This window comes from Brachycentrus maculatus, unplaced genomic scaffold, assembly GCF_059751285.1.
Source record: "Brachycentrus maculatus isolate JH-2025_06_01 unplaced genomic scaffold, ASM5975128v1 h1tg000310l, whole genome shotgun sequence".
NCBI lineage: Eukaryota > Metazoa > Arthropoda > Insecta > Trichoptera > Brachycentridae > Brachycentrus > Brachycentrus maculatus.
In genome coordinates this window covers 628,865-648,774 of record NW_028281060.1, presented here as the reverse complement: position 1 = coordinate 648,774, position 19,910 = coordinate 628,865, and the positions used below count along the sequence as shown (strand labels likewise).

The following is a 19,910-nucleotide window of genomic DNA, read 5'->3' as shown; positions in this document are numbered from 1 at the left end:
ATATATATATATATACACCATTCACTCTCCTTTCTACATTTTTATCAATAATCTTTTCATCCCTGGAAAACATTTTTTTTATTAATAAATAAATGTCTCATTTTTTTAAATCGTATTTATTATTTCACAAACGCTGATACTTTATAATACAAACATATATACAATAATATGTATTTAAAACAAAAATTATACAATACAATATTTTATGAACCATTTTTTTTAATTGATAGTTTGCCGTCAATTTGGTGACATTTCACAAAGGGTAAAAAATATGTAATGGAAAAAAGCCACACATCACTCAATTTTTTTTGAAGTAGGCCTACGATGGAATAAAAAAAAATGTTATTATCTGCTGCTTCTTCTGTTAAATCGACTTTTTAAAAGTGTAGTCACTACATTTTTTTATGAATATTACATCTAGTTGCTACTTGTCTGCTTGTATTTTGGGCGCGGGGCATTCCTAGAAGAGGCAGGTTAAGAGAGCGTCCACTGTACGTAAAAATCAATCAAAAAAACTTATTTTCATTCATATATATTTAGACTAGAACTTTCAAGATCAAATTATATTACAATCTTCTTAATTAAACCTTTCCCTTCCGATGCTAAAATAAAAACGCGCGTCCCGGTGTTGGGTAGTCACTACACAATAAAAATTAGCGATTTTAAATCGGAAAAATATGGACATTCATAGCTAATCCCCTTAATTAACTACAAATGAAGTAAAAATTATAATAATTAAGATTTATTTGCTGAAAACATTAAAAAAAACCATCTGGCAACGCTCACGGAACAAGCATAGGTCCACTCTTGTATGAAACCCAAGAGCTACTGCCACTAGCCCGCTAGCCGCTGACCAGAGAACATTGAGCTTTGAGCTGCTTACACAGTGAAAATATGCAAAAGTGAGATGTGAATATAGTGTCGCGGTTCCCGCACACTCTTCACGCGCTGTTTATACGTGAATTTGTTTCCGATATTCACAAAATACCTCCGATGTACCCGATAAATTCTGATTATTATCAATGCGTAAATATGTTATGGATGATTACCAAAAATCTTAGCCTTTTTTATATGTATAGAGATATTGATGGTTATTAGAAGCAATGTGTACTAGGTACACAACACCGGGAAGGGAGGCTTAATGAAAGGCAGTAGTAACAAATATAAAAAATATGGATACGTTTATCATATCGCTCACTCCTTTCAAGAACGTCATAAATCAAAAAACTTGTTTTTTCAGGAGAACGTTTTAAAGTTTAAAAATGTAATAAAATGTATTAAAAATAAATATCAAGCCACTTATTGAACTTTTTACTGTACAACAGATCTTTTTAGGTAAAACCTGAAGGTTTTTTCTCCATTTGAAAAATATTCAGAATGTTTAAAAAAATAATTAAACAATACCTTTTCTTCAAAATGAAAAAACAACACTTTCTGCCCTGTAGCGGGTAAATATTAAGTTAAAAATATGCCTCTTTTGCTGGGATATAGTACATTTTCTAGGCATTCCGAAAACATGCACAACTGAAAATTGACAATTTTTGATTTATGACGTTCTTATAGGAGTGAGCGATATCTTACATAACTATTTATGTATACATTATATTACATTACATTCTAAAATTTATTTACGAGCATTAAAATCACTCATTATCAGTAAGAGGGTCCGTGATAGTACAATAAAAATCAGCTTACACAAAGTCATTAACTTTTTCACATCTCAACGCAGATGAAGAAGAATATGAAAGTATTTATAGGGGTTTTACACCGAGATTTTAGTCTGCCAGTTTCGAGACGTACCCGTCTCTTCGTCAGGACAATCACTACACCAGCGTAGAAATAATAACTATACGTCATCGCATATTAGGTGCATTTGTCAGAATCCTTGGTCACACTTCTCCACTTGGGAATTATCCTTACATTTAACATCTCAATATAGATGAGAAGAATATGGATGTCTGAGTATTTACAAGGCTTACGACCTGTCTTAGGCTGGTTTAAACAAGTGATCACTCAATCCACGTGTAACATTCACCATTGACAAACAAATTACTTAACATTTTGGAACTCTTACATATGTCAATAATCTCATGGCACTGTACTTGTGAGTGCACTAGAGCCATCTATGTTGGATTGAGAAAGCTTCATAAATAATATGTTTGACGTCTTAAATCTAGATTCGATACATATGTACAGGATGATCCATATAAGTACTTCGTCATTCGTCCTTCTTTTTATTACAAAAATTCAACTTTTGAAAGCAACGTGAATTTTTCGTTCTCTAATTTTTTTATCCTTGCGACACAAGAATGTGCTATGTTCTGTCTCCAAATTTCGGATCGATGTTGGGTTCAATTCTTGAAGATGACTGATAGAATTGGATCATTTTCTCTGTCTAGTCCGTCGTAGTACGATACCGTCAGGGGATCTGAAAATAAAAAGTAAACATACAGTCGAACTCGGTTATTACGAGAACTTATATAGCGAGAAAAAAATAAGAAGTCATATGGTCTTACCATTGCAAAGTCCACCATAAGGGCACTTGTTCTCTCCCCTGGTGTACATCCTTGCTCCCGGCCAAAGCCCAGTCGGTCCATAATTGCACACGTAATACTCAAACACTTGACCCGAAACAATTGATCCGTCTGTCTCAAACCCATATCCCTTTGGTATATACGGGTTCAACTTCTTAGTCTTCGCTATCTTGTCTTTGAGTTTTTGATCGTGGTATAAAACCCTGTTGTAAACTTTCTCCAGGAATTGGTGCTTCTTCTTTAGTTCGTAAAAGAGCTTCGATTTTGATTCGTAGCTGAGATATGGAGAATCCAACTGCTTCATTTGGTCAACATAACTCTTGTAGAACTGCATTTGCTTCTTGTGAAAGCTGGACGATTGTAATTTAACAATTGGTGGTCCATACGTTGTGTCATTGTATTGATATTGTTGGCTATTATCATGATTATCATTGTACCGAGTGTCTTGATAGGAGTCAGTCTGTTGATTGTTGCCATTACTGTTATAATACTGGTGTTTATATTTACCAGTATCCTGGTTACCTCTTGAGTTGGCCTGGTAATAGTCAATTCTTCTGGCTTGTCTCAGGTTTTCGCTTTGCGACTCTTGGAAGTGTTCGTCTAGTGGAGGACTGCCTCCTTCTGCGTGCGTTGTATCTCTTTTGTAATATCGTTTTGGTTTTTGGGGATACGTTCGCTTGCCACAGCCGACGTAACGCGTGTTCCCCCAAACCATTTGGGCGTAATGACCAGTCACTTCGTCGAATCTGTAATAAAACATATGCTTGAATTGGCTCAAAATGTAAAACCTGTACGATCAGGTGAATCGAAACTTGATAACAACATTTTGAGTGTGTCTCAATACTTGTTCACTAATCTGGGTTTCTATTTTAACATCTGTATTTATGTAGATTTTGTCCGCCTCCGTAGTGTAATGGTCAGCATGCTCGGCTACCGTTCTGTAATAAATATAAGTGATTTTTTCACTCTAATATTTATTCAATATTACACTGGACTGGTACCTGAAGTGGAGGGCTGATCACCTTTCCTTCAAGTGTAATCGATCGAGATAACACTGCGTTTATATGAAGCAGTGCCCTATGCACCATTGGGGTGCGGTAAGGGTTTTATTATCATTATTATATATGTAGATTAAGGAAAGTAAAGAATCTTCCATATCTTGCTTCATCTATGCTGAGATATAAAAAAATGAGTTAACTCCTAAGTAGAGATCTCCCAGATTTGTGAAAAAGTTTTATATTTCGACACTCAAATGCTGTAAATAAAATAATCAGGTCAAATTATAAGATGCGTAAAATATTGAAAATCATATTATCAGGCATTTCCTAGTATGTAAAATTAATCCGGAGGTTCGGATCTTGCACACATCGAAAAGGGGTATCTCATAAATAAAATTATTATTGATCCAACATAGATGGCTCTTGTGTACTAATATGTACAGCGTCATGAAATTAATGAAATATATAAAAGTTCAAAAATTTGAGAAGTGTGGCTGCCAATCATGAATGGTGAATGTTGCACGTATGTAAAGTGTTCACTTTACCATTCTATGATTGGTCATGAACCCTGTTATGACCCGGACGTCCATATTGTTCTTAATCTATGTCAACATGTCAAAAAATTTACAAATAAATAAATAAACTCACATGAAATTGTCCACATTGGCGTTATCCATGAATTCCACCTCGCTATACCAGGAGAGGAGAGCTTGTTCCCACGGGACCCCTCCTTCGGAGAGGAATACATTCTGTCCGACTGTGAATCGCGCTGAAAGAACAATAATAAACATATCAGCCATACTTGATTATTGTAACCTAAAATGTAGAGTGTAGAGCACGGGTGGCCAACCCGCGGCCATGTCGCTCACTCCTTTCAAGAACGTCATAAATCAAAAATCGTCAATTTCCAGTTGTGCATGTTTTCGGAATGCCCAGAAAATGTACTATATCCCAGAAAAAGAGGCATATTTTTAACTTAATATTTACCCGCTACAGGGCAGAAAGCGATGTTTTTGTAATAGATTTATATTATCCACTGACACTTCGTGATGGAATTGCATTTTTAATATATTATTATATTAAAACCAATATTTTTAGCTTTTCCACTTTTTTATTTGACCAGCGACCGGGTTTCGTCGTTACCGACATCATCAGACTGGTAATAGATGTTTTTGTATTTTGAAGAAAAGGTATTGTTTTATTATTTTTTTAAATAAACTTAATATTTTTCAAATGGAGAAAAAACCTTCAGGTTTTACCTAAATAGATCTGTTGCACAGTAAAAATTTCAGTAAGTGGCTTGATATACATTTTATTATACTTTTAAACTTTAAAAACGTTCTCCTGAAAAATCAAGTTTTTTTATTTATGACGTTCTTGAAAGGAGTGAACGATGTATGAAGAATATATATTTAAACCAGTGATATATTTGTGATACACGGTTTGATGCATCAACGAAATTTATGCCCTCAAGTATTCTATCAGCCAAGTCGTGCATGTTGTTATAAAAACAGTGAACAATATCCGTTTGCACGCTCTTCAGCATTGCCAATTTAACGCAATCTCAAAAAATCTCAAAAACCAGTTAAAGTGTGCAACTCCAACTATTGAAATAGATTTAGAAAAATTAAGTAAGCGAAGAGAAACTCAAATCTCAAACTGAGTGGTCATTTATAAATTGGTTTTTATTAAAATAAAAATATTTGGACACTCTCAAAATGTTGTAAATAAATTATCTGGTCAAATTATAAGCTTAATGATAAAAATGAAAATGGTATTTTCTGGCGTTTCTCATGTGTGTGATTATAATCCAGGATTCGGATCTCACATACTAATATAAGAGTTTCTGCTTAATAAAAAGCTTCTTTACATCTCACCAATAGATGTCTCTAGTGAAGTTCTAGTGATTCAAGAACAAGGTTTCTAAATTGGTTCATATATATAGAACTTCCAAGAATTTGAGTAGTGTGGTTGTCAATAATGGGTAGAATTGGTGAATGTTACACGTGTGTAAAGTGATCACTTAAACCAGCCTATGACGGTCGTCAGCCCCGTACATGCCCAGACTTCCATATTCTCCTTCATCTTTGATGAGATGTCAAAAAAATTATATAAAATAAAAATGTTAATATTGTTTGATTTATGTGTCCTAATTTAAAACATTGATTGTTAAAAATTTTCAAAATGTTTATTACTACTCCAATAAATTTTTCATTGGTTCATTGTATGTTTTCTACTCACTTCTGGCCGTAGAAGTGTTTTCTTTCTTCACAAATACCATGATTTTACTTTCTGATTACATCCGCATTCAAATTATTCATAATATGTTTTTTTTTTCAAACCCTTATCCACACCCAATGGTGCATAGGGCACTGCGTCATATAAACGCAGTGTTATCTTGATCGTTTACACATGAAGGAAAGGTGATCAGCCTTCCGCTTCAGGTACCAGTCCAGGGTAATATTGAATAAATATTACAGTGAAAAAATCACTTATATTTATTTTACCCCCCTTGGGAATCGAACCCGGGACCTCCAGAACGGTAGCCGAGCGTGCTGACCATTACACTACGGAGGCGGACATAATATGTACTTAGAAAAAATCAATAAGTATGAAATTCGTTGTTATAAAAAAATGTAATGTCTGTATGCAGCCCTTGGGAAAATTTTCAGTCATCAATGCGGCCCGGGATGCTATTTGGGTTGGCCAGGCCTGGTGTAGAGTAACCCAAAATGATTGAAAAAATCTTACGGTCCAGTCGACAAGCGTCATGTCCAAAATCGCACTGGTCTGCCCAAGCTTGGGCAGTTTTAGCAAGCTCTTCATCCCAGTGCTATAAAATAAAACAACGAAATAAATAAAAGCCAATCTCATGAAACCAGTTTGCTTGCAAAATAAATTATTTCTTTCTTTCATCAAAATTAAATATGTTTCAAAACCTTTTGAGAACACTCACCAAATACTGCATGTCTGTGGCGGAAGGTTGAGGACCAGGGTACCCCCTGCCTTCCCCTCCTCTCGCGACTAGAGCTCTCAAACTGTTGTGCGTGTCGACTATAATTTTCTTTTCTTCTTCGGACAAGGTTCCTCCAACCGAAGTGTATCCGCACTTGTTGCCCAGTCCCTGCGAAATTTAAAAGGATAACGTGAATATTTGTGCACAAATTGTCGGTTCTGTCAAAATACCATGGTAAATCAATGTAAATCGATATGAATCGATGTAAATCGATGTGATTCGATGTAAATCGATGTAATTCGATGTAAATCGATGTAAATCGATGTGAGTCGATGTAAATCGAAGTAAATCGATGTAAATCGAGGTAAATCAATGTTAATCGATGTAAAGTGGTATCTTCATCCGTATTCAAAATTGGTGTACACGAAAGTTTGCTGTAAGTGTCGTGGAATATCTAAATTTTCTAAATTCAACTCGTGTTGGAAGCAGAGGCGTGCATTCCATATAGGCAGAAAAGCAGCGCCTACCCTGGATTACTCGTGTTCCATATAGAAACATGTCCAGTGCTTACCCAGATTAAATACTCTCTTCTGATTAAACACATGGCGTGATGGCGTGCACAAAGTGCATCATGCATTGATGATGGCGGACAGATGTCACTAAGCATGTTCAATGGTTTTGTTATTGTTTCATAGATTTTGTAATATTTTCATCGCATTGTGAAATTAAACAAAGTTGAGATGTCACTCACTCCTTTCAAAAACGATATATATCAAAAACATGTTTTTTTTATATCGTTTTTAAAGTTTAAAAATATTATAAAATGTATAAAAAATAAATATCAAGCCACTCATTGAGCTTTTTACTGTGCAACACTGTAAAATATTAAGTTAAAAATAAGTACATTTTCTGGATATTCCGAAAACATGCACAACTGAAAATCGATGATTTTTTATATATGACGTTGTTGAAATGAGTGAGGGATGTGTGCTACATATTTTCTTTCTTTTTCATTTTACTTAAATCGCCGACCTCAACATGTTGACAGGTAAAGCTAGTGTCATGTAAAAAATGGTTTAATAAAATCCAGAAGACTTGATGGTAATCCCATTCACTGCATTCTCAATGGAGCGAGCACGAATAAATATGAATAAATATGTAAATCACTTCCTATTATTCTCCTGAAATACACATAAAGGTCAATGGTGACATGGGCTGAAATAATACATTGTTTAAATGTTTCGTATTGTCACATTTGTAATGTGGAGGCTTTGTTAGTCAATCGATGTAAGTCGCGTTTTTTTCATAAAAAGATATATTATCCTGTGAGTTGAAAGGGTTCTTTTTACCCTAGATTAATAAACTACCTACGAGTGACGTTTTTACTAAATTATCGTAAAAAATACCTCATAGAAATAAAATAATCAACTATTTGATTTGATTTTTTTTATTTATTTGGCAGTCACCCAGTGAAAGAATGTTTCTGCCAGTGTCAAGTATTATTTTTATTTACAAACAAAAAAAATAATAGAAAATAATAATAACAATTAATACAAAATTTCATAGTTTAAATATAAATGCGTTTAGCTTTATCATTTTAGAAATTATGCCCGCAATTCTAGAATTAGGTTTAGAAAGAAGGGTGGTTACTTAGGTGGGGAGTTAGATTATTATTTTAGAATGGAACGAAGAGAACATTGTTTTTTCCATGAATCGTCCATTTTGCCGTCGTAATTTTTACGATAATTTAGTATTCCAGGGTTAATATTCCACTTACGCGTATTGATCGAATCCTCAAACGCAATTAAGGCTTCTTATAGGTGGAGACTGACCGGAGCATTTCGTAATAACGTAACACGTTACGATGCGAGCATTCGTATAGTCAGTACAGCGAGCCGAGCGCTCCATCCATAGTTTCGGATGCTCGCTGATGCTCGCCGCGAGAGATATTACGACGAAATGCTGCGGTCAGTCTTCACCTTAATAATCCGCATCCAATACTGCATAGGCCACTGCGTCGCATCGATACAGTGTTATCTTGGTCGTTAATTACGTGGACAATGTGAACAATCTCTCGACACAAAAATTTGTCGACCTCAACCCTCTTCCACAATTTGATACCTATTGCTAATAATGAGCCGCCCAGGCTCACATAAATAGTATGTAATTGAAGAAAATAATTTAAAAATTAAAAAACAAATATTTATCTTCAAAAAAATGTTTATTAACAATTTCGTACACACTCCATCAATCACCGTTTTTTTTCATTTTAAATTAGTAATTGAAAATTAATTATATAATTTTTTGTCCACCTCCGTAGTGTAATGGTCAGCACATTCGGCTACTGTTTTGGAGGTCCCGGGTTCGATTCCCAGGGGGGTCAAATAAATATATAATAATTATAATAAAACCCTTCTCCGCACCCCAATGGTGCATAGGGCACTATGTCTTATAAACGCAGTGTTATCATGATCGTTTTACTTATGAAGGAAAGGTGATCAGCCCTCCGCTTCAAGTACCAGTCCATGGTAATATTGAATAAATATTATAGTGAAAAAATCACTTATATTTATTTTTACCCCCCTTGGGAATCGAACCCGGGACTTCCAGAACGGTAGACTAGCGTGCTGACCATTACACTACGGAGGCGGACAGATATAAGTGATTTTTTCACTCTAATATTTATTTCATATTATCCTGGACTGGTACCTTAAACCGAGGGCTGATCACCTTTCATTCATGTGTTAACGATCAAAATAACACTGCGTTTGTATGATGCCGTGCCCTATGCACCATTGAGTGCGGATAAGGGTTTGAATGAATGAATTATATAAATAATTAAGTTTTACTTGGTAAATACCTCTATTTCTTAAAATCTATTATGTATAAGTATCTGCGATATTTTGTAAAAACCAAATTATTATGAAATAGAGTCTCTGCTCAGTATTTCGCGGACTTACACCGATTGACCGACGAACCCTCCGTGAACAAGATTGTCTAATGTCACTGGCTACAAATAAAGGATTGATCTGTGGAATCTTAAGTTTTGTAACGCGTCTTAGTGAACGGGAGATCGGGTTTTAATATGCATTAATTGATTTTAACTATTATTTTTCCCCGTGAGTCCGAATATCGTTTTCTTGACAGCTTATCGTAAACTCACATTATTTCAACGAATCGCGTCGCTCCATATTGACCATAGATAAATCCCAGATGTCAAAAAGCGAGCCGCCAAGTTCGCGTCGATAAAATTAGTCAATGAAAAGTGACACAGTGTTAGTGCGTTTGTGAGAATCTATATAAACATTGGCTTGGTGTATTGGTGGTGCAATGGTGATCTTCTCTGGTAAGCAAATCATAATTAATCTTCATTTACCAGTGTGACGTCATTTTGACGTCTTTTTACACAGTTGTCGATTGCGCAATTTGTTGAAATGCGTCACAAAACATGCGAACGCTTTGTTATTGCGCGGTTACATGATAAGATTGCAGCTGTACTTGTAAGAACGTATTCGAGCGAAAATTTTATCTTCCTAATCATGTCATACTCTGAAATATTCTCCTAGATACTATAGTATCTGTAAATATAGGCATACATGCCCTCCGGTTACGTAGAAGTTTGTCGTACACTTCTTGTCTTGGCAGTCCGTACCTTTCTGCATACAGTGATTATCTCATTTCTTTGTGTTTCCTCCATAAAACGCATTAAAATACAGATAATTGAAAATAACAAATAAAGCTTAATTTAAAATAATAATAATTCTAAGTTATATGTAAAATTAAAACGTAAATAAAAATCTAATAACGAAATATTTGCCTTTGTGGTACGGGAACAAAAAATGCACGGGCGCGATAGTTCCCGCGTCGCTGGGTAGATGGCAGCACATTCGTTCGCAATGCGCTTGTGTTTGGGCGCTATCTCTCGCTTATATAGGCCGGCGATCGTATGCACAAGCATACTTACCTGGCGTAGGGGATACCGTGATCAACAAGGCGGTTCCCCCAGGGCGAGGCTCTTCCATTGCACTACGGTTGGGCTGACCCTTGCGATTATCCCTAATGCGGATAACTCGGGCGCGTAATTTTTGGTAGTCGGGACTGCGTACGCGCTGCTCCCGCTCTAATCTTTGAGAAATCTTCCTGGACTAAAAACTGTCGGACCCTTATATCTACGGTGTCGGTTAGTTTGAAGTTACTAACTAATGTACGTGTCTTCCATGACTTGACCCCTTAATAGTCCAATGGCGAATCTCATTCGACATCGATATTTTGATCACATCGCTCACTCCTTTCAAGAACGTCATAAATCAAAGATGGTCAATTTTCAGTTGTGCCTGCTTCCGGAAGGCCCAGAAAATGTACTGTATCCCAACAAAAGCGGCATATTTTTAACTTAATATTTACCCGCCACAGGGTAGAAACTGTTGTTTTTGCATTTTGAAGAAAAGGTATTGTTTAATTGTTTTTACAAAAATACTAAATATTTTTCAAATGGAGAAAAAACCTTCAGGTTTTACCTAAAAAATCTGTTGAACAGTAAAAAGTTCAATAAGTTGCTTGATATTTATTTTTAATACGTTGTATTATAATATTCATTCACAGTGAAGCGCCCTTGAGGTATTTTTTTACGAAAATGGCGCTATATAAGTTATCCAAATTTATTATTATTATTATTAAACATTAAAAACGCTCTCCTGAAAAATCAAGTTTTTTTATTTATGTCGTTCTTGAAAGGAGTGAGCGACATGTCAGATGTTATTTGACATTTATTCATTATTAAGTATTATTTATTTAAATACCAAGTTTACATTTTGGTTACTCGTATCTATTGCCACAATATGTAGCAGAGGAACGAAAGATTTTCCAATTGGAATGTAACTGTCTACCTACATTTTTTTTTTAATATCGGGGGACCGGAAAGGGTTAAGGGCGCTTGTCCACTACCCGAAATTTTACCGTCCGTCCGGCAGCCCGGTTTTGAAAAATGAAAGCGACTACGACAGTTTAGCGTGATCGAATTTACGCGCAACGCATTCACGCTCCGATCCAAAGAATGATGGACAAGCCAATAATCGTTTTAAAATGCTAACTGACGTGCCGGACGGTAAAATTCCGTGAAGCGCACGCCCTTAAGCCAGTGCTCCGCTACCGGTGTCCGCGGTCAAATTAATGTATTTGACATTTAATGATTATTCATCATATGTTTAATATACAATGACAAATTAATTTTGTCTATTTTTCGAAATGAAGTAAAGAATTATTATAACAAAATAATTGCCCAATTGTCTTAGATTATAAGAACATTTATATTTTTATTCATATAGATAACTTGATTATATATAAAAATTTTAATGTGTATTTTTTCTTATTAGTTTTTTATTATTATTATCAGTGGTCAAGTAATCAAGGACCCTAAACCGGAGATATTTTGATTATTCGATTAGCATAACAGCTGAGATGGAAATAAAAAAAACCTGTCGCCAAAAATCATTTCAAACCTGATATTCGTGATCCACAATGACTCAACTGAAATACGGACAGTTTTTTTTTAAATCTAACAAATCACTACATATCATTGTAACATTCTGTCCACCATTGTCTTAATTTCTCTCGGATTATCCCTGATAATTGGACCGCCCAGTTTCTCACGGTAAATCTAATTTTTAATCCTTCAGGACCTTCTCGCTTGACCTAGCTCTAGGATGCAGTAATTTTTGAAAACAAAAGTTTTCATATTATTTTTTGAAATCTTAACATAAGCCATCTTAACATAACCTAAGCCTTACCTGAAAATGTATTGAATTGATTTTTTCACAAGAACACATTTTTTTTTTTAAAAGGTTAAACTTTTATTCTGTTTTAACTACAGTTTCAATCGAAGTTTACGCTATACCTGTTTCAATAAAATTTAACGTAAAAATTAGCAAACACTAAGGGTTTACTATTTAATGACGCTTAGGACTGATCACATTGCCTTTGTGTAATTTACGATCAAAATAACTTTGCGTTAATACGATTCGGTGCCCTATATATATACCATAATGTGCGGATAAGGGTTAGAAGAACAAGAAGACGTTTAAAACAAAATAAATTATATTTGTATATGTTATAAATAACTTACATATACATAATATAACAATATATACATATGTATCTATACTATGCATTTGTATGCTATTTATTGTTTCAGCATTCACTTTGTGGTAAGACATTATTAAATTATAATTAAACACTTGTTTTTTTTACCACTTGAGGCATCTGTAGCTGCCAAAACTAGTCGAAAATAAATAATACTCAAGTAGCAAAAAACAAGTGTTTTAAATATAATGTATATATAACTGTTCGTTCATTGTAATGTAAAATCATGAAATATATCATTGAATATTTTGTAACTTTAATTTTATTTTAAATATTAATTTCCCAAACTTCATAAATTCACTAACAACATAATCGAAAAAACTATATACTCCAGCTCGTAATTTTTATTCTTTATATCAGAAATTCCGAGGATGATATTGTACATAGATGTGAAATCTAAACTAAAAATGCGCCAAATTACTTGAACTGTCTGTCGCAAGTAACATCGTAAATCATTTTGATATTCCGTTATCATTAATAATTAAACGATATTGTGTGAAATTTCATTAAATTAATCCTTTATTTATATTTTAAACTAGACTTACCCTATATATGCATCTCGTGTGGTTACTGCATAGCGAGCAATAATCTGTATATTGTGATCCAACCTGCCCCAGAATAAACACGGCAAGAACAAAACCTATCCCAATTTTTTGCATCGTGATGACCTGGCTATAAAATTTTGAATTTGAATAACCGCGCTGCACTATTTTTACTCTTTGCAAATTATGACGTTCCTGTCAAAACACGCGAAGGAAAGTAAAATCTACAGGGTTTTTCGCTCAACGTCCTCTCGCTAGGAGATCTCTGCTTGAATTAATACTACAGCGGAAGGTTGTTGGGCTTTTAAATAAAGATGAGGATATCTTTGTTGTTTGTGAGGTGTGTAAACATATCGTTGAGGATAGGATAATATACCGGTTAATGACAACGACCTCATCACGTTTACCCGAAAACATGTGGAATGTTTACGTAAATACTTTGACGGAGATCCTTAAAGAGAGCTTAGTTTATTGTATTTTATATAGGAAACTTCGCAAATTCATTTTTCAAACACGGGCGCCGTGGCGTGGTTAGGTAGGCGCTTAAATTTGCGAAAAGACGTCGCGGATTCGATTCTCGCCGATTGTAAAATAAATTTAAGAAATATTTATTTTCAATTGGTCTGGGTGTTGGCGATATATTTTTCGCATCTACCTTCCCTATCCTACCTGCAGACAAACCTCTAAAAAAAGATACTCTCTTCCTTTAAAAAAAAAAAAACAATGTTTAATGTACGAGTGTATACAATGGGGAAGGCAATTTCGTCATAGTAATCAGATATCCTTCCATTCCCTCTCCATTTCCTTTCCAATATGACAGTAATGTCTTTCAACTTCCTTCCTTAACAATCGTTATATGTATCCAAACAAACATATTCCGCTTCTTAATCCAAGAATCTGGAGTAGTGGACTGGTCACCGTGCCTACATATGAATAATGATCAATTTAACACCGCGTTGATCCGATCCGGTGCCCTATGCACTATCTGAGTTCAGATAGGAATAGGTCATTCAAAAGTAATGCCTCCTACTACAACAATTTGTATTCAACAATCGAAATCCATTTGGCTTTCAGTGCTGCCATACCCCAAACCAAAAAATCTAGATAACACAGTCTAGACATCTGTAAAGAATCAATAATCCAAAATCTGTACGAAATCTGTAAAACAAAAGTTTTAGAACCAATAAATTACGGTAGTTTATTGAAAAATAAACCTATTTAGAAAATAAATCACGCAGTACACTGCGTAAATTGCGGAATGTTGCCACGACAAGAGAAAATAGTACCCTACCCAATAAAAAAACGCACTCCAATACAATACGAATACTCACCGTATTATCAAATAATAATCATACTAGAATCTATACATGTTTTTCATTATTCTGTTTTTTTTCATTCTATTCCAAAAAATCTGTATAAAACTAGAGTAAAATCTGTCATCTGTAACGGCAGCCTAAAATTTGTATCGATACAGATAAATCCATTTATATGGCAACACTGTTGGCTTTAGCAAGAAAAGTTTTGGTCATAGATTATATGGACAGAATTTTATCACACAGAATTTTGGAATTGATGCAATTTGGAAATGCGCACCTATTGAATATGCACACCAATTGAATATGCGCACATTTGGAACATGCGACCATTTGGAACATGCTCGTATTTAGAAAATGCGCACATGGCGGGTTTTTACGGCACCTGCTGACTTAGATGACAAAAATGTTGAGAATTCAACATAAAAAAAGTAATGATATTATTATTGCATATTTTACTAAGTAAATAAACGCTAAGTCAATATTTTGATGTATTACCATTATAGTGAATTACTGTGACGCAGGATAAAATAAATAAATGAGAATTGAACTTTTTCATATTCCAGTTTTATTAGCTCTGAGTGTGATGTTCAATGTTTTATCGATGGTTAAGTGATTAAGAAGAGAGTCGATTCATTTTCAGATTCGAAGTGCTTTTGCCTTGAATTCTCGCTCATGTGAAATATATCGCTCACTCCTTTCAACAACATCATATATCAAAAATCGATAATTTTCAGTTGTGCATGTTTTCGGAATGCCCAGAAAATGTACTATATCCCAGCAAAAGCGGCATATCTTTAACATAATAAGTATATACACGCTACAGGGCAGAAAGTGTTGTTTTTGCATTTCGAAAAAAAGTTATTTTTTAATAAAATAAATATTTTTTAAATGAAGAAAAACATTCAGGTTTTACCTAAAAAGATATGTTGCACAGTAAAAAGTTCAAAAAGTGGCTTGATATTTATTTTTAATACATTTTATTACATTTTTAAACTTTAAACGATCTCCCGAAAATCAAGCATTTTTTTTATATATGACGTTATTGAAAGGAGTGAGCGATATCATGAAATCATATATCATTAAAAAAAACCACCTCATACAGGAACATACAATAAAAATACTAAAAAAATACCTCCAAGAAGCTAGAATAAGGAGTCGCTGAAATTTTAAGTAATCACAAATAATTTGGGGTGAGGATATTATACGATGATCCGTGAATACCTCGCTTTTTGGTAGTGAAAAGAGATCGATGTATGAGGAGATGCATGAACGTGGAAGAGGCGAAGAACGTTTGCAAAGACAGAGTGGTGTAGCGTTCTATTCTCTGTGCCTACCCCTGCTGGGAAGCGGCGTGATGGTTAGTTAGTTAGTTTTAAAAGAGATGGATTGCATTTGTGTAAGGGCTTTTATAGCCTAACTATTTTTAGCCTAACTTTTTATCGCTAACTCACTGTTGCCAACTTGACAGCTTGACAGGTCCGCCGTCCGTTTATGGACCTACCCGAGTCACCACAAATTCAATAAAACGTCAATACTTTGTGTATTTATTAACGAATACTAGTACATATCGTCTATTATTCTTAACAATTCATTTTTTATTAGAACGCTAAATACTAAAAAAAACTATACCTACATACATATATTTGTCATGCTTCTTAAATATGTAATTTTCCGTTAATTTTCGCTATTTTTAGTTTAGAATTCCCGCGTGTTTTCTAGAAATGTGACATTTCTCTTCGATTACCCGATTGGGATGATATTCGTCACTTTTTCTCGGCTTATATTTACTTCCATCTTAAGTTTTTTTTTATATAAAATTGTCAAATATCATATATTACGATCTAGTAGGTACTCAATACGTAATCTAACTTGTGTACTGATTAGCATCATTGGCTTAAAATGATCGGAAATTGAACTAAATAATGACCTGTTTTAAAGAAGTCGTTTTTTCATTCGTAAAATGTAAATACAAAGTAGTATTTTTTTGTAAAACTGACGTTTCTGGAATGAACGCACCATAGAGAAAGTGCAAAGTTTTTCTAAAATTCTTTCTTAGTGTCGTTGGAAATTTCGTTGAATAAAAAAAATCAGTTTGCGTGTGTGTGTGTGTAACACGTGGTTACAGAGCGATGATAATTTACAAAAAAAAAGATTTTAAATAGATGAGGGTAGTTCACACAGAAGGTGATCTAATTCATCTGTTTTTTTTTTATGGACTTTTCGTACTGTATCGCTGAATATATATGGGGATTATTTAGACAGATCTTACGTCACGAGTGTTTTTGCCTAGAATTTTCACTCATGAATTACATGAAATTATAGTAACTTTAAACATAAAGAGTAAATCCACTCACAAGTATGCATAGGCTATGAAACATATAAAGTTGAAGCCTGAGTAGGGACATGATAAGCGGTGTTGCATAAGCCGTAGCTAGATTTTAGAGTCACTTAAACGTTAGGTAATTAAAAAAAAGATCTTTACGTCCTCTAACACCCTGCTTTTGTTGAACCTCGATCGATAAAACACCCTGTATATGTCTTAACAAAACGAAACATAAAAAAAAGCTTTGAAAACACTTAAAATAAATCATATAATATTCTTGAACTTGAAGCCGGATTTGATGTATTGTGCTGTAACGTGTTAATCACTATTGTATAGGTCAGATGTTTCCAAACTTTTTGGCCACATACGCGCTTATAAGATATTATTTATTTCAATCGTCACTTTTTGAAAATCGCTTGAAAAAAAAATTGCCTCAAAAATAGTTGTTTTCTCAAATTTTCACTTATTTTTCCGAAATCCCCCGGCGGCTTTTATTTTACGAAAACCTCGCTTAAATATGTCTCACATAAAATCATATAAAATAAAATTGCCCTTCAAAGGGCTATAAGCTGTTGATCAGCCCCCAAGCGACATTAATTGCCTAGTGAGGGGATAAATGAATATTAAAAAATCACTGATTCAGGTTTTTTTTACTTCAAATTGACATTTTACTAACCAAAATGGACGCCTACAAATCAAATTGAACGTTTTATATAACGAATTGGGTGTTTTATTGAATTTTATTTAAAAAAAAATACATATATTCTTATTAGTACTTATACGGTCAGTGTATAAGTACCTATCTACATATTTTATTCTCAAAACTAGCAAGTTGGCAAGCCTGCGCGGCTCGCTGTCATAGTCTGTGCGCGCGATGTGTACTCAAGTTTTCAGACAAGATTTCCAATACTACTTTGAATCATGATTACTGCTTGAAATATATTTTTAGAAAATTCTTACATTTTTATAAAATACAATACAAGGTCCAATTTGTTTTTTAAAACGACCAATTTGATTTTTTAAGGCTTTTAATTTGGTTACTAAAATGTCCAATTTGAAGGGGAAAACTTGTATAGAAGTAGTATCTACTTATGATTGCTATGACTCCCCTCTTAAAGATACTCCGAAGCTCGTTTTAAATTTACCAATATACAAATATTATATGAATATTTAATTTTGCTAACCTAAATGCAAGAGAACATGAAAAATAATCTGTTTTTTTTTTCATGTCATTTGACGTAATTAATATTACTAGAAAAACTTGGACAAAAATAATTAGAACCTTTTTTGAAATTCAGAAAATCAATTATCGTAAACCTAATGTCACCAGACAAATATTTTCACTCCACCAACTTTGGCAGTAAAAACAAATTAAAATAAATATTTTAGTCATCTAATGATTGCAACAAGGTTATATTTCGCTCACTCCTTTCAACAGCGTCATAAATCAAAAATCGTCATTTTCAGTTGTGCATTTTTATCGGAATGCCCAAAAAATGTACTATATCTCAAAAAAAGCGGCATATTTTTAACTTAATATTTACCCGCTACAGGGCATAAAGTGTCGTTTTTGAATTTTGAAGAAAAGGTATTGTTTGATTATTTTTTTAAACGTACTAAATATTTTTGAAATGGAGAAAAAACCTTCTGGTTTTACCTAAAAAGATATGTTGCACAGTAAAAAGTTTAATAAGTGGCTTGATATTTATTTTTAATACATTTCATTCTATTTTTAAACTTAAAAAACGATCTCCTGAAAAATCAAGTTTTTTGATTTATGACGTTCTTGAAAGGAGTGAGTGATTTGTGATAGAACGTTTTGCATTGTATTTTTTTTTAATAATTTTGAAAAATCTGAAGGTAATAATGTTCTATCTGAACTTTTTTTACTCAAAAATTATTTATTATTCCAATTTTTTTAAACGAAAGTTGAACTAAATTTGCTTTTCGGTTTGATTTAATCATATTATTGAAACAATAAATAAGTATTTATTTAGAAGATTAGAGAAAACATTATCTAAATTTTCAACCTTTCATATCTCAAAATAATAAGGAATCCACATAGAACCGTGTTTCCCCAACGCGACGATATTGCTAATAAGCTTCGCTTGTACTGTATACGGTGTATTGGTGTGGCGTCCTATTCTCTCTGCCTACCCCTGCGGGAAGCGGTGTGATTATTAGTTAGTTGATTTATTACGCCTTGATCTTACAGTAGGTGGTTCTGTAAATATTTTTTTAATGCTTTTCTATAAAAATACGAGGAAAAAATGTTTGTAAATAAATTCAAAATATTTTTGTTTACTTAGGGAGCAAATAGTGAGAAATTTCTTATTATTGGCTAATGCACTACACTTTTTTTATGATAAGTCAATGATAACATGTTGAGGGTGATGAATCACCGGTGGTTCAGCACGAGGTATATCAAGAATTCAAAATGGATCTTTATCAGACGGGAGGAATATCTAATTTAACATACTCAACCTATAAAGGATTGTATTAGAGTCGTGAAGTGTTTATAATAATAATAATAATACAACCCATATCCGCACCCCAATGGTGCATAGGGCACTGCTTCATATGAACACAGTGTTATCTTGATCGTTTACACACGAAGGAAAGGTGATCAGCCCTCCGCTTCAGGTACCAGTCCAGGGTAATATTGAATAAATATTACAGTGAAAAAATCACTTATATTTATTTGACCCCCCTGGGAATCGAACCCGGGACCTCCAGAACGGTAGCCGAGCGTGCTGACCATTACACTACAGAGGCGGACAAATTTATAATAGTTAATATAATAGTTAATAGTTTATAATAGCCGATATAATTAATATTTTCATTCATCATTTTCTTTTGGAAAATTAGCCTTCGAAAAAACGTTATTTTCGTAAGTTGGCAATGAATGACGTCACAGAAACGATGGAGTTATTTTAATATTGGTAACATTGCTAAATTATCGGCGGCTCTATTTGTTGATGTCTATGGTCTTTAGTTTTGGTGTACCGCGATTTTTCCTTACGATCAAAAGTGAGGGAGTCACTTCAAAAAGGTTCAGAACCACTGCTGTAGGGCAAAGGACGAGTCCTCTGACCAGTGAGCG

At 33.9% G+C, this 19,910-nt stretch overlaps 1 protein-coding gene and 1 non-coding gene across 2 annotated transcripts; one reads left to right on the top strand and one right to left on the bottom strand.

The window, feature by feature from the left end:
* Positions 1-519: 519 nt before the first annotated feature.
* On the bottom strand, positions 520-13,450 carry LOC148304626 (uncharacterized). Its single transcript, XM_088268013.1, has 6 exons — positions 13,172-13,450; positions 6,489-6,656; positions 6,284-6,365; positions 4,181-4,301; positions 2,517-3,280; positions 520-2,428 (listed from the first exon to the last, which is right to left on the bottom strand). The coding sequence occupies exons 1-6, from the start codon at positions 13,283-13,285 to the stop codon at positions 2,352-2,354; spliced, it is 1,326 nt and encodes a 441-aa protein (XP_088124139.1). The 5' UTR covers positions 13,286-13,450; the 3' UTR covers positions 520-2,351.
* Positions 10,445-10,607, top strand: LOC148304627 (U1 spliceosomal RNA). Its single transcript, XR_015838320.1, has one exon. It is a non-coding gene; the product is annotated as a U1 spliceosomal RNA (small nuclear RNA).
* Positions 13,451-19,910: the final 6,460 nt, after the last annotated feature.

Coding starts and splice junctions, on each gene's coding strand:
- LOC148304626 (XM_088268013.1), bottom strand. CDS start 13,285: ATGCAAAAAATTGGGATAGGTTTTGTTCTTGCCGTGTTTATTCTGGGG. Junction 6,366..6,488: donor CCACAGACATGCAGTATTTG/GTGAGTGTTCTC, acceptor TTTATTTTATAG/CACTGGGATGAAGAGCTTGC. Junction 4,302..6,283: donor TGACGCTTGTCGACTGGACC/GTAAGATTTTTT, acceptor TTGTTCTTTCAG/CGCGATTCACAGTCGGACAG.